This window comes from Dendropsophus ebraccatus, chromosome 3 (genome assembly GCF_027789765.1).
Source record: "Dendropsophus ebraccatus isolate aDenEbr1 chromosome 3, aDenEbr1.pat, whole genome shotgun sequence".
Lineage (NCBI taxonomy): Eukaryota > Metazoa > Chordata > Amphibia > Anura > Hylidae > Dendropsophus > Dendropsophus ebraccatus.
In genome coordinates, this window is record NC_091456.1 from 132,743,836 (window position 1) to 132,770,631 (window position 26,796).

General features: G+C 41.3%; 2 protein-coding genes and 1 long non-coding RNA gene across 9 annotated transcripts in view; 2 read left to right on the forward strand and 1 right to left on the reverse strand.

Moving 5' to 3' along the window:
* Positions 1 to 14,079, forward strand: part of MCC (MCC regulator of WNT signaling pathway) — a 232,105-nt gene extending 218,026 nt beyond the window's left edge. For all 6 annotated transcript variants that reach the window (XM_069962701.1, XM_069962703.1, XM_069962702.1 and 3 more), the window contains 4 exons: positions 197 to 403; positions 1,273 to 1,364; positions 11,617 to 11,739; positions 12,030 to 14,079. In XM_069962701.1, coding sequence (XP_069818802.1) covers positions 197 to 403; positions 1,273 to 1,364; positions 11,617 to 11,739; positions 12,030 to 12,210 — 603 coding nt within the window. In that variant the 3' untranslated portion in view covers positions 12,211 to 14,079. The remainder of the gene's footprint in view (positions 1 to 196; positions 404 to 1,272; positions 1,365 to 11,616; positions 11,740 to 12,029) is intronic.
* Positions 14,080 to 14,129: 50 nt separating this feature from the next.
* On the forward strand, positions 14,130 to 15,512 carry LOC138787333 (uncharacterized). The gene is made up of 2 exons (XR_011362344.1): positions 14,130 to 14,872; positions 15,083 to 15,512. It is a non-coding gene; the product is annotated as an uncharacterized lncRNA (long non-coding RNA).
* A 4,924-nt stretch (positions 15,513 to 20,436) lies between these two features.
* Positions 20,437 to 26,796, reverse strand: part of DCP2 (decapping mRNA 2) — a 36,496-nt gene continuing 30,136 nt past the window's right edge. For both annotated transcript variants that reach the window (XM_069962708.1, XM_069962707.1), the window contains exons 10-11: positions 25,977 to 26,028; positions 20,437 to 25,125 (exon numbers count right to left, since the gene is read on the reverse strand). In XM_069962708.1, coding sequence (XP_069818809.1) covers positions 24,968 to 25,125; positions 25,977 to 26,028 — 210 coding nt within the window. In that variant the 3' untranslated portion in view covers positions 20,437 to 24,967. The remainder of the gene's footprint in view (positions 25,126 to 25,976; positions 26,029 to 26,796) is intronic.

Here is a 26,796-nt window from a genome sequence, read left to right on the forward strand (position 1 = left end):
AATGGTATACTCTTGAAGTGCAGGAATATGTTTCAGCAATTCAGTAAGACTACTGTATGTGAAAAATGGAGTAACAAGCCCCCGTCTCATTATAAATAATATGACAGATCACCAACCACCTTCCATTAAAGTATAAATGGGCTTCCTTTTCGCTGTGACCTATGAATTAACCTTGTGCTTGTCTTTTTGATGGTAGGAAGAAATGGCTGAGCTCAAGGCGCAGTTGTACCTGCTGGAGAAAGAAAAGAAAGCCATGGAACTTAAACTGAGTACTCGAGATGCCCAAGAACAGGCCTACCTTGTACATATCGAGCACCTCAAATCTGAAGTGGAGGAGCAGAAAGAGCAGAGAATGCGCTCACTGAGTTCAACCAGCAGCAGTGGCAAGGACAAGTTGGGAAAGGTGGGAAATGTGTCCGACTGTTTTGGCGCTCATGGCAATAAGTTCTATGTGAGGCACATTTACCTGTACTGCTGTTGACACTGTCCAACCTAAAAATTCTGTTTATAGAGATGATGTGAATGCTACATAGGTCACCTCAGCTGGTGCAGTCCTAGTCTATTGAACTGCTGTTCTCAGGTTACTAATGAGGTCACTGGAAAGTATGGAAGGCTGTAGTGTCCACATGCAATCCGATATGTTTTTTGGGAGGAAAAGTGTTTTCCTTTCTCATTTAGCATGGCACAAGTCAATACATTTTGTACAATTGTTTAGCTGTGCCCTGTGATGCAGTCCAAGAGGTTGTAGATCATTTAATATATGGCATATCTCATATAGTCATCACAAGAACGTAACATCTTTACTTTGTTGTTTACACATATGATTTGAAGAGGCTTTTCATACCTACTGATGGAGTGATGTGTTAAAGAAGTATCTGACTCTTGATGCTGTAAAAGTACAAAAGAAGCCATGCTCACCTGCCCCCATACCCTGCATAGGTTGTCCCAATGATTTCCAGTCCTTGCTGCATTCAACTAATTCCTGTAGCCCCATAAGAACTCCCCACTCACCCAGTCAATGGCTGAACAGGCAGTTCCTGCAGTGACAATATATCACAGGAAGCTGCTAAAAGTGGCAGGGACTGGGAGCCATTGGGACTGCAGTGGATCAGCAGATAAGTATGCCTTAATTATTATTTTTATAGCACCCGGAGACAAATATAAAAAAAAGAAAAAAAGTGCTAATGGAATACTCCTTTAATAATTATTGTTGTGCCTATGTACATGAGGTTTAGTGGGAAGAAAACCAATGTTACAAATTTTATCCCATAGGATTCCATAGATGGAACATCTTTGTCCTTGTCTGAGTTGAGAACTTACAATGATGCTGAATTAGCAACAGAGCTCACAAGTGCACTGAAAAGGTAAGATGAATCAATGCTGTCAAAGAATAGTGGTGAATAGTGTTGAGTGAACCTGTCAAAATGTTCGGGTCCCGCAATGTTATGCGAATGCGAACACTCAGCGTTTGGTTCACTTAACACGATCGGTGAATGCTCCTGTGATCAGGGTAATGCAGACCAGTGGGTGACCATGTAACGTCGCTGAATTAGGTTATTGTACATTGGAATACTTATCGGCCTGTAATGCATACATGTGTGTCTAGTCCAGGTATTTACCTCGTACATTAGGAATATTGTATGGGCTAGAAATCCTCCTAGTTTGGCATAGTACATCGATAATCCTCTTGTCTAGTGGACACTTCTGATGATCTAGTTCCTGAGTAGCTCTTAGCAACTGCAGACCTTGTGTTGGTCCATTGTGCATCATCTTCGGTCTGAGTTCATGAACTTGAGTTTTTATAGAAGTAGATGTATCTCCAAATGTCCATTAGTTTGTAATGTCTGAAAATTTCTGTAGTTTTTCGGGTGCGTGTAACCACAGCCTTGTGCAGATGTTCTTTTTATCTGATACAAGTTTGTTTCACATGAGAAGACATTGGGGAGAGATAATCAGCGAAAAATATATACGTGTATATAGTATCATGTAGGATTGTAGTTACACTGGAGATTGGAGCCAAATGTCACATCTGCATTCATAACATATATAACTAGTGTAGCACAAGTCGCATATTAGTGCTTTATCATTGGAGTTTGCTGTTACATTTATTGTCCTATGGGAATATAACGGAGTGACTTGCCAGCGATGACAGCTGAGCAGTTGTTTAACACGGTAGAGAACCTGTAATGAGAACGTATCCACCTCTGCATTGTCTATTACACGTGTGAGGGAATGTCGTCTCCAGTGAGATCACAACATCTGCTTCTGCAGTTCTGCTCAGTGAGAAGTTGGCAAGTCATATAGAGATGTTTACCACTGGCTTATATGTCACAGCTTTATGATGTCTGCTACATGCTGCTAGGATTTACCGCAGTGAAATGCTGGCTTTGTATCAAATAGTGGGAGTGAAGTGTCATAATTTATGTCTATAGACATAGCACATACAGCTACAATGTCTGCAGTTATTTATAGTGGATCTCTGTCAAAACACAATCCAAGCTAAGCTTTGTGTTGCTTTCTTAGATCCATATACCATCATAAAATCTTACCCTCCGTGACATCAGTTTCTGTGTGAATTAACAAAGACTAGAAGGGATAAAAAAAAAAAGGTGCAAAAGTAGAAAAAAGTGTGAAGACTAGTAAACTTTTAGGATCTTAAATAGAATACATAAAAACTCATTAAAACAGTAGAACGTTATCACATTGTTAAAAGCATCTGCATAAAAGTATACTGGGGAGCCAGCAACCAGATACAGTATGTCTGTTGTAGCACCAGTAATATGAAGCATTATCTTCTACAGTTAATATGTATACCAGGGATCCTCAACTGGCAGACCGCGGTCCGGACCCCTGCTGCAGCTCAGTATACCTGTATACTGAGCTGCGCTGCTCCCCTCTGCACAGTAACTATGAGCGCTTGTAGCGAGCGCTCATAATTACTGTGCAGAAGCAGCACTGACAGAGAGGGAGCCATCGTCTGCCTCCCTGTCAGTCATTCTTGTGGCCGCAGTGGTCACAGGCTGCTCTGTCCTGTCTCTTGTTTTGGCGCTCGAGGGATGTCACTGGAGCGCCGACACCAGGACAAGGGGAGACCGGCCTCTTGTGACCACTGCAGTGCGGCCACAAGAGGGGAAGAGAAGAGGAGACACCCGGACCTAGGTGAGTATAAGTGCTTGTGGTTTTTATGTTATATGCTATATGGGAGGGGGAGCACAGGGAGGCTATATAACTGGGGGAGCACACAGCAGTGGTGCTATATACTACTGAGGGAGCACTGGGGGAGCTCACAAGGGCGCTATATACTACTGGGGAGCACAAAGCAGGGGTTTATATACTACTTTGGGAGCACACAGTGGGGGGCTATATACTACTGGGGAGCACAAAGCGGGGGGCTATATACTACTGGGGGAGTGCACAGGGGTCTATATACTACTGTGAGGAGCGCACAGGGGAGCTATATACTACTGGGGGAGTGCACAGGGGGGCTATATACTACTGGGGGAGCGCACAGGGGGGGGCTATATACTACTGGGGGAGCACACAGGGGGGGCTATATACTACTGGGGGAGCACACAGGGGGGGCTATATACTACTGGGGGAGCGCACACGGGGCTATATACTACTGGGGGAGCGCACAGGGGGGCTATATACTACTGGGGGAGCGCACAGGGGGGCTATATACTACTGGGGGAGCGCACAGGGGTCTATAGACTACTGGGGGAGCAACAGGGGCGCTATATACTACTGGGGAAGCACAACACGTTAACTAATGATGTTCACCTGACAATAGAACCCGGTAAGTGGACCTTCACTAAAAGTTGTTGAGTACCCCTGATGTATACCATGGCTGGAGCAATTTCTCTATATAAACTGGCTTGTATTTATGTATGTTATGCTTGTTGGTCAGTATTTTAATATTTATAATATGAGTTACGATACAATATCCCAACAATATGCAGAGGACATGGTATAACAAGTGAGATGCCACACAGCCAATGTGTTTAAGGTGGTGACATTATTAAAGGGGTTAACCAGTGCTACAAAAACATGGCCACTTTCTTTCAGAGACAGCACCACTCGTGTTTCCAGTTTGAGAGGGGTTTTGCACCTTAGTTCCATTGAAGTGCATGGAGATTAATTGCAAACTAGTCCTGAACTGGAGACAATAGTGGTATTGTCTCTGGAAGAAAGTGGCCATGTTTTTATAGGGCTGGATAACACCTTTAACAAGTGTACTTGTCCTTCCGAAGAATTTTATAAGCCCGCATTGCTTTGGTAACATTTTAGAGTGGTGGAAAGGTGATTTTATTGCTCCCACTGCTCTTTACTTAGCCTTTAAGAATCCCTGCATGGTGTACAGCTTTTTTCATTCTCTCTATACAGCAAGTACAATGCTGTTTACACACAGCACAGCTGCCCAAAGCTTTATGGGTGGTAAGAAATAGGAGGAAAGCTTTCAGGAACAGTGTTGATCGTCTCAGCGGGCACAGCCCAGGCTTTTTCAGGCTCTCTCTTTCCTGCACATAGAACAGGCTAAGCTCATCCCCATGTCCTATATTTTGTCCTGAGCTGGCTGTTACAAGAGACAGATTTCCCCAGACAACAAGCAGTAGACTACAGATTGCAGAGAAGTGAGAAACCTAGTAGCCAAGACTTAAGAGCTTTTTTGGGGGGATATTAAGTTATATGTTAAGATAACAAGTATTCACATTGGAGGGATGTTGTTTGACCATTCAATGTGGTCATTGTGTTCATTCAATGTGTACAGATGGATATACCAAACAGATTATGATGGATGATCTCCACTGCTAGATGTGTAATATTGTCGTACAGTTCACATGGTGTCCGTTTCTGGTCATTTACTGCTTAATGCAGTCCTTTCTGGCTGTAAAGTTACCCAGTCTGCTGTGCTACGTGGAATGTCAGACTGGCTTTCTCACTCCACTATTAAGTCATATGAAGCTCACATGAGAATTAGGCAAATCATTGCAAGTTGTATTATATTAGAGGTTTGTTGCTCATAATGTGGATCTTAGAGAGTTTTTCCAACTTAAAAGTAACTTGTTCCCTATGCACAGGATAGAGGAGAAGTAAGAGATCGCGGTGGTCCATCCTCCGTACAGCACTTGGCCCTTTCCGGATGCTCCATGGAGAATGACTAGCGCCTTGGGGTCACATGTCGTACCCACGGCTTTATTCAAAACAAAGGAGTTGGGGGCCGATCTAATTATCGCTGGGGTGTATGGATGTTGAACCCCCCACTTTGATAGGGGACATGTTAGTTTTAAGTTGGAAAACCCCTTTAAGATATTCTGACCTTCTATGCGCGTTTCTAGAAGGACATGTCTACTGTGAAAGAAAGGTGTTCCTCATTTTGTATATAGAAAAATATGGAAGCAAAAGAGGAATCAGTGAGAAACATTCCATTAAAGATTAACCCTTAGAAAGATTTATCATTGCAATTAAACAGGTTTCGGGGGGATTTGGTTCGCAAACTTTTTTTTTTTTTATATAGACAAACAAACCTGAAGGTCCACATAAATAGAATGTAGCATATGCACCCAAATAGAGGCTGACATTTAAGACAGTGCGGCAGAAACAAGAACATTAGTCAACATTAATCAAACTAACAAAGGCCTGCAAGCCCATAATGTGGATGGTTCTAAAAGTGAGGTCAAAAAGCAAAGGTCACAAGGCGTATAAACATATGACCCGATATAAGACTATAGAGAAGAAAAATCTAGGTTATGGATCTCAGCATTTTCTTTGGCCATCATTTTCATAACATCATGGTTACAGAATGGATTGACCATGTAAAACGATTCTTGCTTACATATAATCAGATACAAAGGAGAAGCATAGGGAAATATACATAGAATCAATAGTATCATTTTGTGGCAGTAGGGATAGTTACTAAGGGAAAATACATATAAAGGCACATCAATGGATCAAAGTTGCAAACTAACTATAGGTCATCAAATTGTTCAATGCAGCCTTGGTGTAGCTGAAAGTTTAATCATATTCTGAACAGACTAAATCCTAGGTTTCATAACACTTCAGTCCTGGAGGAGACGGCTTTACCATTCTGGGCAATGTAAGCATCTGTTAAGGCATTAATACCTCCTAAAGGGAACCCTTCACATGAATTTGGGACACTAAACCACCAACCTGTCTTTATGCATCTGGGGTTAAGTGTCCCCATGGTGCTATCTGAGATTTTAGTCTCTTCTTTATCAGTGTGGTTTACACCAAATGCTGGGGCTACAAATCCAGATTCCACTCCTGGTGAGTAAAATCTTACATAGTGTATCATACTGCCAGACCAGGACACAGAAAAACATACTGCATAAAGACCTGACAGTGGTTTTGTGTCCCAAAACCAAATCATGGGTTCCTATTAAAGGTCCAGCTCCCAGCCTCCCACCAGCAGGTACATGGTTTTCAAGACAGAATGGAAGAGAAATGGCCAGCTATGACGCATGAAATTATTACATCTTTCCCCCACTCTTGGTTGAACTTGATGGACGTGTGTCTTTCCAATCATACTATATAACTATATGTATCTATATGTATCTTCCGAAAGCCTTGTGCTATGGGTAGAACCAGAATATAAGAATATATAGGCTAATAGCCTCAATGCTGCCAACAGGGGACGTATGTTTGAATAGTCCAAGGCTATAGTACCAGACCATTCATACACAGCTTGTTATTCTTGGGGTTGCAATTTCAAATATCACAATGGTCCAACTCCCTGGATTACGGTGACATAATGTAAGGTACCACTGTAGTATATATTCCAGAAATACACCATGATGGTTCCTCTCAGTCTAGTCCTCCACCTTCATTTGTTTGACCATCCTCTCATGCATTCTGGTTGTTTCCATAAATGACCTCTGTAGCTGGAGTACACCCTGGTCACTTTTTGCCTTCTTTTTCTATAATAAAGGTCACACAGCGGCTGCCCCCATCCCAGCTCTTATGCTGCCATTGTGACAAATGCTGTTGCTAAGTTTCAAGCCTTTCTGCTCGGAGCCTGAAATACCATTTTGGTTCCTCTGAAGGAAATGTAATATTAAATCTCTTCACCTGTCACTGAACGCTCTTCCTCTGGAATGAATTGAAAATTACAGTACTTTGCTTGCTTGTGCTTGCAGTCTGCGTTCCATTCCAGTGACTGTGGAACATGGCACGCTTGTCACAAGAAAATGGCTTTGTACCTTGATTCAGAAACTTGCATTGTTGACTGTTCTGTTGCTTCCATGTGATTTTTCTTAGAACCTGGAGCTGCTGCCCTAAAATAAAATGTTATGGTGGCACATGGGCATTGTACGGACTGCCCCATAGGTGTCCTATGGGTGCGGACATGCTTACTGTACAGAGCGCTGTCATGCAGGATAGCAGTGCTCATTTCCATTTGCATCCACTCTGTATGTGTTTCTATAGAAACCACCCCAATGTGGAGGCAGTGGCTTCGACATGTGGGACATAGGGAGTTTTTCACCAGTTTCTGTGTGATGCATACAATCTATTATCATGTGGTATCAGCTGCAAGAAGGGGTTAAAGGGATTATTTAAGAGAGTAGAAAAAAATATATCTGCTTCCTTCCAAAATTAGCGCTACTCTTGTCCTCAGTTTATGTGTGTCGTTGCTGCTGAGTTCCATTGATTTGTAATATCACGCAGAACCTGAGGACAGTAATGGCACTGTTTGGTGCCAATGTTTTTTGATCCTGGTTAACCTATTAAACCTATTTAATTTAGTTTTTCTTCCCCCAACATGTACCATGCATATAAGATTGGCCATAGTGAGAGTAAAATTGTGTATTAGGCCCCACCAGGACATGTGGCATCATGGGCAACTTACCTTCTATCTACTGTATGCAGTGTTCTCTCCAAGCTCTAAACTTTGGAAAGGATAGTGTGTTAAAACAATACACCAAGGTTAGACTAGGTATTTTTCTGGGGAAATTGGGGGTAATTTAAACATAATACCCACATGATGTTTTTTTGTGAAATCACAGCAGGGTCTACTTTTTTTTTTTTTTTTTAACAAATGTTTTCATCACCCTAAAAATATGGTGCAAAACCTGTGTCTGTGCCTCATAAGGTTTACAAGCCAAATAGCAGCAGTAACTATCTAGCTGGTTGGAGTTTTGGCCGCAGCTTAGAGAGTACAGTGACTGTATGTATGGAATTAAACACATTAAATGGCGTCACTTCTAAAGTTCTAGTATCATTATAGTACATGAAGCATGCTGTTTGGTGCATTACTGCAGTGTACGGTTATGGCAGACTCTTGCCACACTCTCTTACCACACTAGCCGTCTGCTGTTATATAGATGCCACTCATTGGGTTGCATTAGATAAGTGAGGAGCTCTCCCACATGCTGCGGCAGTAATAATTAGTGTAATTAATACAATGACAACGTTGTCATGCTGTGCCCTCTACACATCTGCCCTGTGAGTGGAGACTGATCATTCTTTCTCTGCTGATGGCCCGGCTGTGCTCTAGAACAGCCATACTTGTCCTACATCCAGCAGGGCAGGGTCACAGTCCAAATAAAAATCATTAGGGCCATAGTTTAGTGCTGTAAATTTAATACAGGTTAATAACATTCATGGCTATCATTACATATCCATCACTGGAGTGGAATAAAATGCATTCAGTAAAAAGCAGAAGTGCTATTCTAATGCATTTTATAAATGATATCTTTCTATCGGTCAATGATCTATGTCCAGTGATGTTATATATAGAGGTCAAGGTCCATACTGGGCACTCTATATTACAGGCCGATAATGTATGACTATGATCTGGGGAATATAGGCTCATAATGGTTGCATCCTGCATGAGGCCATTTCTCTTACTATGAAATATATATGTTCCTATTAAACTGTACCTCAAACAAAGTTTAGTACTCAAGATGGGATCTCTTTATATGCAGTTCTGTAATATACAGTAAAGATCTTAAGATTCAGCATTGAAGCAGTAAAGAAATTCCCAATTGCTACCCTGCAGCCAGCCAAAAGGCTAGACAGGTTTATGAGCCTCTTGTAGTCTCTATAATTTGTTGACTGGCTTCAGGAGCAATCGAAAGGAATTAGGTTACCCCACAACTGACCATCACTAACTGAAAGCTCAGCCTTATAGCAGGAATTCACCTAATACTTTGTATACTGTAAGGGAATATTCCTACAAGTTAATAATGTACATATTTTAAATATCACACAAAAAAGCACAATATCTGTCAATACAATAAGTATCCATTGAAGAGTTATTATATCTGCATCTGCTTGGTATATTGCCACCTGGTGTTTAAAATGTAAATCAATGTGCACATCCACTTACTGAGCTAAGTGCCGGTAGAACACATACTAAGTGCTCCCCACTGCCACATACTCATCCCTGTTCTCAGCCTAGCGATCCTGATCACTGAATGTAGATTGCCTTCACCCTGCTGGTCAGAGAAGGCCCAGCAAGACAAAGACTGCTCAAAACAATCAGCTTGTGAGCAGAATCAAATGTTTTTTTTCTTCTTCATACTCCATAGTATAATTTTTTTATCTAAGTATCTGCTTGGGAACTGTATGGTTGCCAGAGGAGGGGGAAAGACTAATTGGAAAACTTACTAGGGACTATTTTGTCATCAGTCAGCACAGGAAGAAAACTGATCAGTAATGTTGTGGAGCTATGGGAAGTGCAAAATAAAGGGGGGTTGGGGATTATGCAAAAACAGAGGAATGGGTTATGTGACCTTCTAACAGCCTGCTCACAAAAGGTTACCAGGGATGCTGTGGGTATTGCAGATAAAAAGATATAGAGGAGATACAGCTCACCTGGACTTGCTAGAAGGTAACAATATGAAGATCTGGGGAGGGTGTACAGGACTTCAGCTTGGGCCAGACCTTCATAATGTATGGTTAAATTCAATGTGATGTGAGGAGGCCAGAACTTCGGGACGTGGTCACCGCTAAAATTTAACTTTTATTAATTCATATTAAAATTCAAAGTGCTGTGCAGATAGACCGATGTATTTTGCGCAGGTGTGCTTAGTCATGGTCTTGCTGTGGGTATATCCTTGTATATTGTGGGTATATTGACTGCAGATTTATCCTGCTTATTTACCTCAAAACAGTGGCAAATACCCTGTTCCTGTAACTTTGGTGCTATCTGGCCCATCAGTTTACAACCTAATATAGAAAGAATTACTGGGCAGCAGTGTTTGTGTGAAAACTAGTCAGAATTTGAAATATTACAAAGCTTTTAATTATTTTTTGATCTAGTCCACCCCAATGGGTATAGTTACAGCGAATCTACGTTTTAAACTGCTTACACTGTTAGATGCTGTTGGGTAAGGGAGACACCTGGTACCTTACATATATCTGTCTTTGTGTCCAGAATGTAGAAAAAAAATATTTTATTCTCTGGCACAAGGAGTCACAAAGGCTTTTTCAAGCTTGTGATCTGCTGCAAGCTGTAACCCCTCCTCTCTCCCCCTCCCTGGTTGATTGATATCTGGAATCTCAAGAAGGTTCATTTATAGGGGGGGGGGGGGGAGAGTAAAGGAAAATAAAAGCATTTTTCTACATCCTGGAACCATGGATGGATAAATGACAAGTACCATGTGTCTCCTTGTCCTAACAGCTATATAACAGTGCCAGACGTTTAAAATGTGAATTGCAGCTGTCAGATTCCCTTTAAGGGTACAAACCCACTTGACGTATTTGCTGCGTGAATCAGTCTTAAAAATTAGCAGGCAAAACGCAGGTTGGCTTTATACAATTGTTCTGCGTTAAAATACGCAATTGCGTATTTTTGAAGCGTGAAGCTACATGCGTTTTTCACACAGGTTGTTAACAACTGATGCTTTGCTAACAACAAGCTTCACGCTTCAAAAATACGCAATTGCGTATTTTAACGCAGAACAATCGTATAAAGCCAACCTGCATTTTGCCTGCTTATTTTTAAGACTGATTCACGCAGCAAATACGTCAAGTGGGTTTGTACCCTAAGGGACATTATAGCTTTTACTAAGGGTAGCAGCTTGATATTCTCTAATGCAATGCTGACACCTAGTGGACATATAAGTAATTGCTTTTCTAGCACTTTTGTAACAAGATTTCTACTAGGACTGATTTGTATAGAACATTTTGTCCTTTCATTAACAAAAAAAATAATCAAAAGAAACAGGGTTCCAAAAGCTGAGTAGCGTGCAGTCACTACTGTCTAATTGAGACACATGGGATTGTAGGGAATTGTTTACACAGGATGGAAGCCCACTCAACTATGTGTATTAGATTTGTTCAAATTATTGTTTGCTTATATTGTATGCTATATATTATTAATTGATGTTAATTTATGTTGTTAATACTTTTAGAAGTAAATAGCAGTTTACTACATTACTATGTAATTACTGCACAGATCCACATGGATGTGCCATAACTTTAAAACTGTCTTGTTGCTTCACTCATGTGAAGATTCAGGTCTAGCTATAAGTTTAGTCTTTTTCTTCACTCTCACCATTTCCGTCATGTAGCAGGGTTTCCTGCAGAACTTATGTGATCTGATGATGTCACCTTTTGTAAATGTTGTGTGTATTTCTTTTTTCCTTAATGCAGGGAAAAGAAGTTAAAGTCCCGGGCACAGGAGCTGGTAAGCGCCTTAGAAAGACTTACCAAGAGCAGTGAGATCCGGCATCAGCAGTCGGCAGAGTTTGTCAATGACCTGAAGAGAGCGAATAGGTCAGTAACTATTTAAAACTTTTTTGGTAATAGAAATCTGTGATATAACAATGAGGGTGGTTGTTCCCATGAAAAGACTTTATATGTGTATAAACCTAGCAGTAACCAGGGGGAAACGTAAACCTTACATGATGCCCATTGAAGCCAGTAAGAAGTACACGCAATGCTCGGATGTGATGGGTCCTCTAGAGACACACAGTAGCAGTTTTAACCCATGGATAAAGACGCTGAATGATTAGATTATTCATATGGTCCTATAATGTTTCTGTTGTTCTTTTCCCACTGAGCAGCAACCTTGTGGCAGCTTATGAAAAGGCAAAGAAGAAGCACCAGAATAAGCTGAAAAAGTTGGAGTCCCAGATGATGGCGATGGTGGAGAGACATGAGACACAAGTGCGGATGCTGAAACAGAGGATAGCTTTACTAGAGGAGGAGAACTCCAGACCTCATACTAATGAGACCTCTCTGTGAGCCATTCTGCATTCTCTCCAGTACACAAAGCTCTTCAGCTGTCTGCTCCTGGGTGTGACTGGATGTACTATATACTCGCCCTTTACATACTGCTGCCAGGAACATATGGAAATATACGCCCTCCTTGTGATGGTTTACAACTCTGATTTTAAGACACTGGTGTGTGCCAAAAGTATGTCACACTTGCACAAGCGGAGACGTCGTGCCATGTGTTGTGTGCAGAGAGAACTGCATGCTCCTGAGCAGAGTTGCACCTTTAGGAGTATAAAAACTTTCATTGTACTCTTGTGGACTCAGAGAGGCGCTGTGACTACCAGCAAAAACTGTAAGATTAAGCTACTGGGGAGAGGATTCTCCAGTGTTTTCACCAATACATTGAAACGCTGCATCGGCTCAGCCAGATGGGTGCTCACCCTACAGCTTTAATACATTCAGATAAACTGATGCAGAAGCTGTTTTTTCTTAGTACACTGTGAGTAAAAGTGCTTTGATTTTCCTTCTTCCGGGAGCTGTCAAAATATATTCATAGCCTATTTTTTTATGCGTTTCTTTTTAATATATACAGAATATTGTGTTTGTCATTGTGTAAGTCAACCACTTACATTATAATCATATTCTGTACTTAAACATTACCTGGAGGTGGAACATGAGGACATTGGTTGGTGACTACGGAAAGGCTGTCTTTTCTGCCTAAATATCATATATATCCATTTTTCCTTGTGTGTCCATCACTAATTGTAATGGCAACTTTAGGACCACACTGTTGTTTTATTTTGATGTTTTTATTGGTTTCTGTTGTTCCTCATCCAGCATATATCCATTATCATTAGCTTCTGTCAGTCAGTCATGGTAGGTTGGGAGTTGTGTGGAAATGTGAATGCAGCTGTTTATTTTGTACAACTTCCGGTGTTGAGGAGTGCTCATCTGTAAAATCAATATGCACTTTAAACTTTCTTTGTTAAGGTCCTTATTTTAGTAAGTTTTACAGATGAAGTTTTGTTCAAGTTTATTGTCTACAGTTAATGCATAAACTGCACATTCCGTCCATAGCCCTACGAGAAATGTTAAAATAAATAGACCAGTGTATAGGATACGGGGTTTACGGTTTCAATATGTAGTCTGCTAAGGAAATAAGAGCATGAAAGGTTATTCTTAAAGATCCAAAATAGTCACCAGTCTGAAGTTTGGCACTGCCCTAGTCAGCTGTAGGTACAAATTCCTAGCACTTATTTGTGACTAGTATTAAACAAACCTGTCAAAATTCAGGTTCATGAATGAACGCTCAGTGCTTGATTCCCTGGGGCTGCAGAAGTTGGATGCTGCCCTGGGAAGTCCTAGAAAACATGGATACAGTCTATGGTGGCAGCATCTTCTGCAGTTTTCTACTTTCTACGTTCTATTTTGCCAACAGCTGATCAGGTAATGGTACATAGAGCAATGAGTATTTACCACTAAACAGGTACAGTCTGCACTCCAGCAAAAAAAAAACAAAAAAAAAAAAAAAAAAAACTTTTCTTTAAAATTTGTAATTTGCTTATATAAAAAAAAACACTCACGTTTTCTAGTACTTATCAGCTGTTGTACATCCTGCAGGAAGTGGTGTATTCTTTCCAGTCTGGAGAGCAGAAGAGGTTTTTTATGGGTGGCAGCAGAGAACACTGTGTGAGACGACTAGAAAAAATACACCACTTCCTGCAGGACATACAGCAGCTGATAACTACTGAAAGACTGGAGATTATTTGACATCAGTTGATTTGAAAGAAAAACATTTTCACTGGAGAAACATTTTAAAGGAAATCGCTTTGTTAGGATCGGCCTGCAGCTTGTCAGGCTGCTGGATTTGAAGTCCGTGCCGCTACTTTCCGGGTGCCGGGAAAAGCTGGATCCAGTCCTGGGAAACTGGGAGAAGTTGACCAGGACTGGATCCAGCTTTTTCCAGCACACGGAGCGGAGCAGCAGACTTCAAAGCCAGCAGCCTGAGAAGCTGCTGGCTGATCTTAACAAAGCGCTTCACGTCATTCCTACTGTAAATTTGCTACCCATGGCCATGTTTAAATGATGAACCTTTGGGAAACGCTTAGTAAGGGGTTGCTACTAAAGATGAGCAAATTTACAGTAATGGGCATCATTAGCTTGGCAGTCGTGAGAAGCTTCCCAGGGCTGGATCCAGCTTTTCCAGGCACCCATAGCAGCGGAGTTCAAAGGCAGCCCGCTAACAATCTGAATGCTGAGCCAACTAAGCGCTTAGTACTGTTTGCTCATCTCTAGCTGCTGCAGTTGACGTGTACAACATTGCTGGATGCGCAATTGAATGCTGGGCGTTTGTACCATTCACATGTATAGGACCAGCAGATTTGATTTTGCAGATATAATTATAATTTGCAGCAGATCCTGTATGTGTGAATGAACTTTAATTAAAGAGTTAGCTGTTCCACATGCACTGCCCTTAATAGTAAATTGCCGACCAGTTGCTAAGGATCTTTTACATTTTTTTGCTAACAAACTGGCCTAGAATTCGGCTACAATTACACCTGCTAAGTTTCTTGTGCAGGGGTGGCCACACACCCTCTTCATACCTCCTTAGTGGCAAACTCCACCCACTTGACTCTCTGTATTTTGCCCAAAAGTCACACAATTTTGTGACTTGAGTGATCTACCCAAGGCACATACCTTTAAGTGACTGTACCACCAGGCCCAGGCTGAAGCACTGGAGGTGGGCCGACCCACCCTTAGTGGGAAGAAACTCCAGCCCTTCCATGACGTGACTCCATTAGAATCAATGGAACCCTATCATAGAGGGGGGGGGGGGTTTCCTCCCACTAAGAGTGGGTCGGCCCGCCTCCAGTGCTTCAGTCTGGGACTGGTGGTACAGTCACTTTTATAAGTTTACCCCCATAGTTTTGCTTATTCTATCATTCTAGCCAAGGGTTTCACTGTATGCTCAGCTGTTTATTATTCTACATGGAAACTTTGTATTACGGGGTACTGCATGGATTAATGCTTTACAGAGATTTCTGTAATGTACTATTTTTCTACCAGTTTTCCAGTCCATCCAGTGTCAGAATGTACCATGCATTGAAATTGTGTAGTTTTTGTAAACAGTATTTGTCCACTCCTCACCATCTATCACGTTTCAATGCCTTTTCAGATATTCCTGCTTCTGTCAGATTGTTATTTTATGTTAATTTGATACAAAAATGTAAAAAAAATTAAATAAACTTCATTTATTTATACAGAGCAATTTTTAATACATTTATTTTACAAATGTTCTTATATTCAGAATAAATACTTCATATGTGGAACAGTGTCTGAATTTTCTTTTCTGGAAAAGGGGCTCTAATTTCACAACTTGTTACACTTAAACAATTTGTCCGGGCTTTAAAAAACATGTCATCTTTCTGCCAGAAACAGCACTTTGTGCTCAATTTGGGTGTGGTTTTGCAGGTCAGTCCCAGTAAAAGTACATAATACCTATACGACTCCTGTGATCCCCCCTGCCAGCAGCTATAAAGCACCATCTGTGTAACCTCTGGACCCAGTCACTGGCATGTAAACAGACCAATGGGGGACCACAAAGCTTTGCCTCTCTAGTGGCATATTCTGCTGGTATTTTTGTGTGTGTGTTACTCTGGCTCAACGCCTCTTTCATTCAATTTTCTGCTTTATCCATCCGTGTATCATAAATGCTGCAGTAAACTGGACAACCATGGCCAATCAGAGACCGGCTGCAGCAACAAAGGTAAAGACATACATACAAGGTCTTTGTACAAATTATCCAGCCATGAAAGCACTGCACATTTATTGAAGTACATACAAGAGACATTGTACATGGGACAATGACATCCAAGTTCCCTTCCAAGTAGGGACCTTGCACAGTTTCCCTGCATCTCTTTCTGACAGTTTCTGGAATCTTACAAAAGGAAAGGGAGGATCCACAGCTCCATATACAAAAAAAGTCAAATGCTTATTTATTTATTTTTTTGTCCATAAAAAAAATATCCTCATCATGGCCATGATTAGGGGATCATTCCCAAAACACATTGGCCTGTTTTTAATGTTTCAAGATGTTTTTTTATAGACAAGAAATATACATTTGAAATATATATATATAATATATATATATATGGAGCTGTGGCTCCTCCCTTTCCTTTGTAACGTTCATCAGCTGGTGAATGGCCTAGCCGCATAGACAATGTAAATCCTGGATTACCTGGGCAACCAAAACACTCCAGAATACAAGTGCATATGGTGAGCTGACACTTTCCTGTTACATTTAGTTTCTGGAATGCCCAGATCAGAAGTGTTTTTGCTAAACTTGTTTGCACCATCCCCAAAAGCCTTCTGAATAGAGATGAGCAAACCGGGTTCGAGTCGATCCGAACCTGAACGTTCGGTATTTGTTTAGCTGGGGCTGCTGAACTTGGATAAAGCTCTAACGTTGTCTGGAAAACATGGATACAGCCAATGACTATATCCATGATTTCCACATAGCCTTAGGGCTTTATCCAAGTTCAGCAGCCCCCGCTAATCAAATGCCGAAAGTTCGGGTTTGGATCGACTCGAGCATGTTCGAGGTTTGCTTATCTCTACTTCTGAATCATCCAAGAAGTTTCTGCAGTGGGACGTTCAATGTTTTATTTATTGACATAAAAAAGACAACAAATAGTACAATTGAACAACAGTATTAAAACTAGCATTGATGGACACAGGTTACCAAATATATCCTAGGGTAAAAGAATAGATCAGCCATATTGATTTTCTAATGCTGCCCCATAGAGCCTCTCATAATAAGCCTCAATCATTCACATTATAAGAAGTTCGAATGTGTGTTCTTATTCAAAGTGCAAATTGTCAGTTTAAAAAAAAAACAACTTTTCACAAAATAGAAAAACTTCTTCCCACTCGTATCAGTATGGGTCTGAACACTCAGACCCAGACCTATTAAAACTTTTCACATCTTTAACATGTCAAAAGTTTTTTGAAACGACAGTGACAAACAGTCATGAGGCAAGTGATTTGCCCTATAATCACAAGTAGAGATGAGCAAATTTACAGTATAAACAAAGCAAAGCGCTTTGTTAGCTCAGCAGTTGGCTTATAACTTCGTGATGCTCTGCTTCAGGTGCCTGAAAAAGCTGAATTTATTCCTGGCAAACGTCTCCCAAGACCTGATCCGGCTTTTTCAGAAAAACTAAGCAGAGCAGCACCGAGTTCAAAGGCAGCAGGTTGATATAACACAGTGCTTCGTTCATACTGTGAAGTCCCTCATCTCTAATCACAAGTGATGTGTTTTATAGGACAATAAATTTCACATTTCAGACTGTGTTCATATGTTGCATTTTTAACACCTGGCTGTGTGGTGATTTTGAGGTGAAAGTGTGAACACAGCCTCAAAGGAGGTATCTAACTACAGTATATGTTGATCCCATAGAGAAAGCAGCGTACATAGAGCTGGTAAGAGAGAAAGTAAGTTGCCAGGAGGGATCTGGTAGGTAATGACATAATCCTGTAGTTCACGGGAAGTCAGCTGACCCAGGATAGTCCACTTCCTGACACATTAAATGCTGATTTTCAGTGGTTCAGGCTGATGATCACATGACAGTATGACATTACAGTAAAGAAAAGCTAGGATGCAGCTGTGTCTAAATGAAAGTGATAGCAGTGTAAGCCTAATATTGGGGAATGTGCTTGGGCAAAAAATAGCTGGAGCACCTCTTTGACAATAGCCAACACTTTTCAGACAGCATTTGTACCGATTGCCAGTAGTGCACCATTAGAGCACTGATCTCTGCTGACTGAAGTAGGAAGTTTCATGTAGAAGCTAGGAATAGGAGGCTCATGTGACGTTAGTAAATGATGAGTGGAGGCAGCCATACTGGGCACTGTTGTGGAGTTTATATACCATAACCATTTAATATACTTTACAGAAAGTTGCCAAACGAATAAAAATAAAGACTGACCAGCTGAGGGATATTTTTACTAGTTTGGTTTATTGCTGTTTAGTAATATGTTATTTCTAGACAGGATACAACAAGAAGACAAATCATTAGCAATAAAACCTAGGTCTGAGTAAGTAAAACCTCAGAGGGCAGATGCCACTGATATAAAGCTTCCAACAAGACAAATACAGTAAAGTGTCATCGCATGAGTCAAACGTAACCACTCTGGGCAATCAATATGACTTGTGTAGGCTTCCTAAATTTTTATTTGCTTCTGACCAATAATTTACATGGCTAAATTTGTATTATTGTTACAGATGCAGTAACGCATTACTCTTACTTAAAACCTAACATAGATCTCATAAGAATGAACAGGGACAAAAAAAACAAAAAACTTTCAAAACCCAAAGTATGAGACATTCCCCCTCCTTGATTTAAAACATGTAAAATAAGGCCTGCTTAAGCTGACTGGTGTCAACACTTGTGATGTACTAATGTTTCCTGCATGGCGCAACATTGTGGTGGAGGTGTTCATACAGAAATGTATAGAGAGGAGATTTCAGTAAATGGGATTAAGGAACTTCACAGTATTGCTATGCAACATTATAAAGAGAAACGAACAAGAAGGTTACAGCTGCCAGAACAGGGCTTCAACAGTACAGATCACATCAATTGATTGAAAGGTAACGCTGACTTGTTAAGGTAGAGAAAATACAGGAATGGTGCAGCCACAGGCTATCATACCACTTGCCACAGTTGATCAATATATCCAACAGTGCAAGTGGAGTGAACTGACTGTAAGCGATCACAGCCAGGAATATGCTACAATCCAGAGTGCCTGACACCTTTTCACAGTGACCTAATATTCAACCTTTGTTTTCAAAAGCTGCCTAGGCTGAGTTTACCATCTTTACATTTAGAGTAAAACTGAGTGTTCAGACACTGAAATTTTGTCTGGCAAACTTGAGAAACGCAGGACGCCTACGCACCCATACAAACATATAGTGCACCAAAATGATATTTCATTGTTCTCTTAAAGAGGTTTTCCAGAAAGAGAAAAAACCTAAATTATTGATCAGCGGGGTGTCAACAACCCCCTTCCCCCACCAATCAGCTTTTCAGCACACGAACTGCACAGCACACTGGGGCCATAAGCAGTGTAGTGGTGAAGCTGGGTTACTGCAGCCACCTACTCTCTTCAATAGGAGCAAAGACTCCAGTAACATGGCGCAGTCACTACACTAATAGTTTCTCCCTGGACAACCTCATTAATTTGTCTCTGCCACTTTAAAAGACCCTAAGAGATTAAAACCTTTGATGTGTCTGTGTGACATATCAGAAGTTTTTTGAAGTGAAAAAAATGTAAGATGATGTGCAAAGGCAACCTGACTTCCTCTCCCTCTAGTAACATCCAGGCACCAGAGCCATAAGCATAAAGCACTGCACATTACTAGGCTTTCACGCCACCTACGTTACTTTAATGGGTTCTAAGCATTATAATAGAAACCTAAAATCTACAGGGCATTGTTATCCTGTTGTCTAAATGCAGACCATAAACAAGATGTTTTCATCCTGGAAGCTCCTATACCTAAAGTACAAAGCCTGTTCACATACATTCTTGGGATATGTAAAATATAGCAGTGGTCATAGAGGCAGAAGTATTCACATTACTGTCAGACATCCCATCAAGGATCCAACAGAAAGCACCATTTGGGCCTAAAGTGACTCTTTGCAGCCACTAAATTTCAACAATGTGTGAACATAGCCGTTCTGTGTTTTCAATCCACTCCTGGTTTACAATAAAACATACTGACCAAAATACTGTGTGATAATATAGCCTAATGCTACGTTTACACGGAACAATTATCGGGCGTATTTTCACGATAACGATCGAATTCGAACGATAATCGTACGTGTAAACGCGGCGAACAATCGATAAATCGTTTATTTTGATCTTTTAACATGTTCATAAATCGTCGTTCGTAGTTCTCAAATAATTTGCCGATCGTTCCGTGTAAACAGTCGTCGCGCGATAGTCGGGCCGCCCGCTCGCAGCCCGGCCCCCCCGCTCATCCACAGCCCCCTGCGCCCGCTCGATCGCCGCCTCCACACACACACCCCCGCCGCTCCGCGTAGCAGGTCTTCCACATCCCCGGCTCCCCTCTTCAGTGCACTGATTGGCTGAAGAGGAGCCGTTTGACATTCCCGGCTCCCCTCTTCAGCCAATCAGTGCATTGATTGGCTGAAGAGGGGAGCCGGGAATGTCAAACGGCTCCTCTTCAGCAAATCAGTGCTGCCTTGCATTGATTGGCTTAAGAGGGGAGCCGGGAATTTCAAACAGCTCCTCTTCAGTCAATCAGTGCTGAAGAGGAGCCGTTTGAAATTCCCGGCTCATCTCTTCAGCCAATCAATGTGCTGAAGAGGGGAGCCGTGGATTTCGAAGACCTGCTACGCGGAGCAGGTAACGTATGCTCGTGGCCGGGGCGGCGGGGGGGCGATCGGGGCAGCGCATGGGGCTGCGGTTGAGCGGAGGGCCGTGCTGCGCGCGATCGCAAAACGATTTTTCTGTATGATATATGGTACCGTCTAAACGCTAATCGTTATAAAAAAAAAAAAAACTTTACTTCGAAATCATTAATCGTACGATCGGCCCAATAATCGCCTCGTGTAAACTTAGCATAAGGCAGTGCTTCTCAATTCCAGTCCTCAAGCCTCACCAACAGGTCATGTTTTGAGGCTATCCCATACAAAGATCACCTGTGATAGTACCTGATGCACTGAGTAGAATTATATCACCTGTGAAATACTAAGGAAATCCTCAAAACTTGACCTGTTGGTAAGGCCTGAGGACTGAAATTGAGAAGCACTGGCCTAAGGGATATTCCCATCTGGCAACAGATCTTGTGTCTACCAGAGGTGATTGGGAAGTTAAAACAGCCAGTTACTTTAATAGGAGTTTCAAAAACATAGTATGTGAGCAACGCCGTTTAAATAACTCAAAATGAAGCTTTTAGCAAACCTTTCAGGATAAGCTGTCCTGTATGTGTACACGAGTAACACCATTTCTATCCATTGTATAACTTGCAGGCTTCATCTCTAAGTTTAATTTGTCTCTGAACTAGTGGGTGGAGACACCAGCCTGGAGGACAGATATGTGATCCAAATTAGCAGGAATCACCTGTGAACATATGGTTAGTATCTCCTCTTTCTCCCATTCTACCTGCTGAAGCAATGGTGAGCGGTAACACCTTGTGTTGCTTGGCGGCCGCCTTCTCCGCCAGCGGGGTTTGGGGGGGCCCTTGGGGTTTGGTCCTGTGACAAAGAGGTTGAAGGGCCATTCTATGGCCGTCCCTTCCCTCCTTGCGCACACTTTGCAGGGTTGGCATTCGCTGACCGTCACAGGGTCGTTTAGCGCAGAAGACCTGCATATGGTACATGAGGCAATATGGTTTGATTAAATTATATACTAACTTCTGATGTTGGTTTTTAATGTAGCTGAACAGGCTTTCGTATCAACCATAAGTGCGATGTGCAGCCATTTCTCTCCTCCAGGCTTGTGCACTAGCTGCTATGATGTCTCCCATATACAGAACATACAGAAAATAGGGGATTCTGCTTCTTTATGGCACACCACAAGAAGCAGCAGCATAGAGGACATTTTAAAGCAGTATAGCTGTGAATCCAGCACTAAATAGAGGTCACTCACTTTGCAGCACCCTCCACTCTCTATTGAGTTATATGGCAGAGTATTAATAGACATGTTGGAATATGTATAAACTAGTGTCTGTCCTTCAGAAATCACCTAGTACACTCTCCTTGGCAAGTAAACAACCTCCCTGAAAAAGGTGGCCCTACATAGAAACTTACCTCTAGTAAAGCCATATCTGCCCTAATCCCCACATACAGATAGTTTCTTTGCCTAGCTGTCACAGTTTAGTCTTTTAAACTTCTGTGTGTAGACACAAGTTTGGGTTCCAAAGAGTCTGTGAGTTCTCTGCATGAACGCGATTAAGAAGAATAGGGCACAGAACTTGAGACATTTCCACAGTAACCTGAACGTGCGTCTGCACAGAGAAGTTTAGAAGACAGAATTGTGACAAGTATGCTATAATTTAACTACAATAAACTGCAAAGCTTAAAAGAAAAAAAAAAAAAAGAGAAAAGGTTGTGTCTTTGTAATAGGACACAAAATTCCCGGTAGCCTCCACACATCTAGTATATAATTTGGAGCTGTAATAAACTAAGTGTCATAGTGCTTACGTGATTCCGTATACAAATGGCTCTAGATATAGGTCAGGCAACCAGAATGAAAACCTCACGGGTTACAACCAAGTGAAAACTAAAGAAATTTGGTTACTATTACAAGGTGAACAATTTGACTGTATATAAATAAGAGTTTAGAACCCAACAAAAACATAACACCAAAAAGAAATCAAACAATGAGTAAACATCAAACTTGTAGTATTCGTCCTGTACTTTATAAGAGATGCCCCATGTATTTACATGATCGTTAAAGTGCCGCTGTCCTTATAACTCAAAATCTAAATCAACAGCAGATGTGAAATAAAACAAGTCATACACATACACTTACATGTATTATATATTTTTTTAGTTATCATGGAAAACACAGCACTTTCTGTTTTTAGACTCATTGAAAGAAAAAAGAAAGTCAAAACACAGGAAGTCCAGTGTATCCCAGGCCATCTGAGCGCTCACAGAGAGAAGGCAGTCATGTGACTGATGGACACAGTGAGCCTCAGGAGACTGGACCTGGATTTCTGGTAACTTCAGCTTTGTATTACAGCATGATAGCAACAAAATAAATAATGAATGTATATTGCAAACTTGCTTTATTTCACATCTACTGTTGATTTAGATTTTGAAAGTAATAACGACAGGCACACTTTAACCAACAGGGGGCACCTTGCCATGTGTCCCTAGGAACCTCCCTCCACTCCAACAGGAGCTAAGCTTAGTTCTTACATGGTCCTAAACCCTTCTGAATATACAGGTTTCAAGTATGACTTTTTTCGGAAAATCATTATTATAAGAGGGCATTTTGCACTATGAGCTAAGGGTGGAACACATCTCCATCTAAGCTGGGCATCTACCACAGCTGGTTCACTTTTGCATATATCTCTTATCTTAGGCACCATATGTAGACCTGCAAGTAAGGAAAAATGCCATGTCCCCAATACTATTGTTATCAGGTCTAAAGTGACTAAACATCGGACTGTGCTACATATACATGGTTAGGCTGTTGCCAAAGGAAGCAGGGTAAACTGTAGATCACAGGTCAGTATATAGTGCTGTGCTACCAGTTAGCCTCAAAAGACGATCAAACTTACAGATAGCACATAGCACTTCAGTGCAGAACTGCCTTATGTCCTTTTTTAGGGACAATGACATACAGTAAAATCGTCCACCCTCACCTACCAATGATCACAATAAAAAGTGGTCCTGCCACCCCAATATGTAATTTGTGATTCTGTCCTTTGATCTAACATAGTATCATAATGTGATGTGGCTAGTTCACTCTGTGTTCAAGTAAACATGTTTGGCATACGCACCAGGAAAGTTTCCAAAGTCTGCACCAAACTAAGTCATAGACACCCAACCACCACACACACTTTTGACCTGACATAGGCCAAGAGTGTTCAGGCATCAGCACACCTTTTTTTTTTACCGTGTAGGAAAGAAAAGCAGGCCACACTTTTCTATACAGTGGGCCACCGTGCAGTATACTTTTTTTTTTTTTGTACTGTGACAAGAATCAGGAAACATTCACAATGTACAGAAAAAACTTAGTATGAACACAGCCTTATTCTGAAATGAGTAACATGGCAAAGAATGTCTGAAACGATTCCACAGAGCGAGAAAATGAGAGATGGAGGGAAGAGCACTGGCTCACAATGAGACAAAGGCTACACAAATAGCCAAGACAATAGGGAGATGCAATACACATTAAAATGAAACACAGACTATGGGCATATGATCCCCTAGTAAATACATTCCTCATAAAATGTTATGTACATCTAAGGCTGTCCTATCAATGAGCAGCAGAAGAGGGGCAGAAGATAGAAGCCTGAGGAAAGCTTGTGTCTTTTCACATAAGAGTAAAGACTCTAAACAGCTGAAAGCTAAAGGAATATCCATTCTGTCCTCCCCAGTATACTTACAGTCACTAATGGACATGTTACAGTAGATGTCACTGCTATTATTCTGCATTGATAGGGACAGACATTAAAGGACACAGTAATGCAGACCTTCCAACCCTGAATATTATAAGCCCACTCCAGAGGTTAATGTCGGGTAATGTGCAGTGCATATTGTACAAGGCAACAAAAATACAGACCTCTCAACAAGTGGTGTGCAGCAAGGCTGAAGTCACCATTGACAACGCATTCATATTACATTCAAGCTACACCAAGTAAGAGCTATATAGTAAACAGAGTGTCACATCTATCTCAGGGAAGTAAATTGACTGAGAATAGTTTGTTAGGACAAACTACATCTAGGCAATGCCCACTGAATATGTATGACAGGAGAGTTGAACACTGAAAAGGTACTCGTGTGTAAAAAACTGATATTGCAAAAACAGTGCAAGAAGGAAAGATACCCCCCCTTCACCAGATACTCACAATTACATAGAATGAACAGAACCAAGTCACAAGTCCTGTCCATAGGACAGACCTTCTCCTAACCCCCAGTAGATCCCTGCACATCCTTGAAAAAACCTGAGGAAGGTAAGGCTTGGTTATAACCCACTGTTGGCTGCCATAGTGCAGCACTCATAACCTTGTGCAGCTGCTGGTGGGTCAGAAATCCAAGGATTTCATGATGGCATCCCTGTCAAACCGGAATCCCAGGAAGGCTTTGGAAGAGAAGGGGTACTCTAGAGTCCCATTGCAAGTGTCATTACCACCATAGTCGTACTCCTGGCCTTCAGAGGGGATGCCGACAACAAATAGAGAGTCTGCAAAATAAATAAATACAATAAAATCAAACATATAATATAATATCATATAATATCAAAGGTAATTTGTCATCAGAAAATGACCTACTGTTTGAATCAAGTTATGGTTAATATTTTACGTTTTTTTTCAATTTTATATCTATTGCCCTTTATGTGGCTTGCTGCAGCTCAGGCAAGATGGTAGCCCCCTGCAACAATGTACAAAAAAAAATAATAAAATAAAATTATACATAGTAAAAACCTGTATTTTTTATTACATATGCCTTCATACTGCACCTATCCTACAAGGATGAGGGGCTTGTTTCTCTTTCAGATGATGCCATTTATTGCAGGACTAAGTAAAAGAAAAAAGCTTTGCACCGCACCTCGGGCCCTGCACTAGGCTTAAAGCGTTACTGTCATTTGTAATAACATGTCCCAAAATACAGCCAGGGGGAGGGCACTGCAGTGCGTTCCACTCCCTAGTCCTCTAAAGATCCGTCTCATAAACTAGAATAAAGTGAAAGTCAGATTTGATTGACAGACAGGGAGAGACACGTCCGCACACTCAATTACACCTGACATGTGAAAAGTTATTACAAATGACAGTAACTATAAGGTCTCTAGTATTCCTTTGGTACTGTTAAAAAAACAAACTACAATTCCTTCATGCCTGAACAGCTAAAGCCTTTGGCTGTCCTGGTATGATCGGAATTTTAGTTTTGCACCAGCTGGAGGGCCACAGGTTCCCAATTCCTGATCTAAACCATCTTGTCCTCCTCATAACTGTTTTGGATGTGACCACCACAACATAAAGGAATAACAGCATTCAGTTTTTGTATTTAAAAAAAACCAAACAGTACAATACGAACCTTCATCAAATGTGTCATTTAGTCTCCTGGGGTTAAGCTTTCGATCAGATTTCTATCAAAAAGAAAAAAAAAAACAACAAGGTCGTTGCATTAACCCTTATCGCTTACATGCTGTTAAATCAGTACTAGGAATACATGTTGTAAGTGAAAATATGATATTGAAGGAATATCATAATTCACAGTTGGAGCTACCAAACTTGGTATTTAAGATTGGGGAAAGTCACCGCTATACATATGCCAAAATCATGGCAATATGCCCACAGCAACCAGGTGATATTAGATATTATCTGATAACGTGGACTGTATGCAGTATCAAATGGTTGCTTGGGATATGCTCAGATGATTGATGGTTAGGTCATATTTCTAAGAGGTGCCTATCCTCTAAACTGGCGATACTTTGCTTGGAGGGGCTTCCCATATTTCTCTGCTGTACCCCACAGCCAGGATATCACTTCTTTTTATCAGTAAGCTAATATTGTTTTATACCCATGAGTCCTGACTCTCCCCTCACTGTCTGGTCCCCCTCAGGACTGGTCCATGTACCTCTGCCGGGTAACGGTAACAGCACTGTAGTGCAGAAACAAGTGTGAGACCACGGTTGTCGCACTTGGGGCAGGATGTGGGTGCCATGAACCAGTGGTATGCCTGCAGCGTCTATGGTAAAGGACCACAAGGAGCTGGTTGTGGAGCATGGCAGAGATTAGCAGCATGGTGGCGGTGAGGGTCTTACTTTCAGAGGGTGTTTTTTTTGGGGGGGGAGGGGTTACTTTTTGGGGGGGAAGCCTTAATTTAAACTATCATGTAAATCCTCCACAATGCC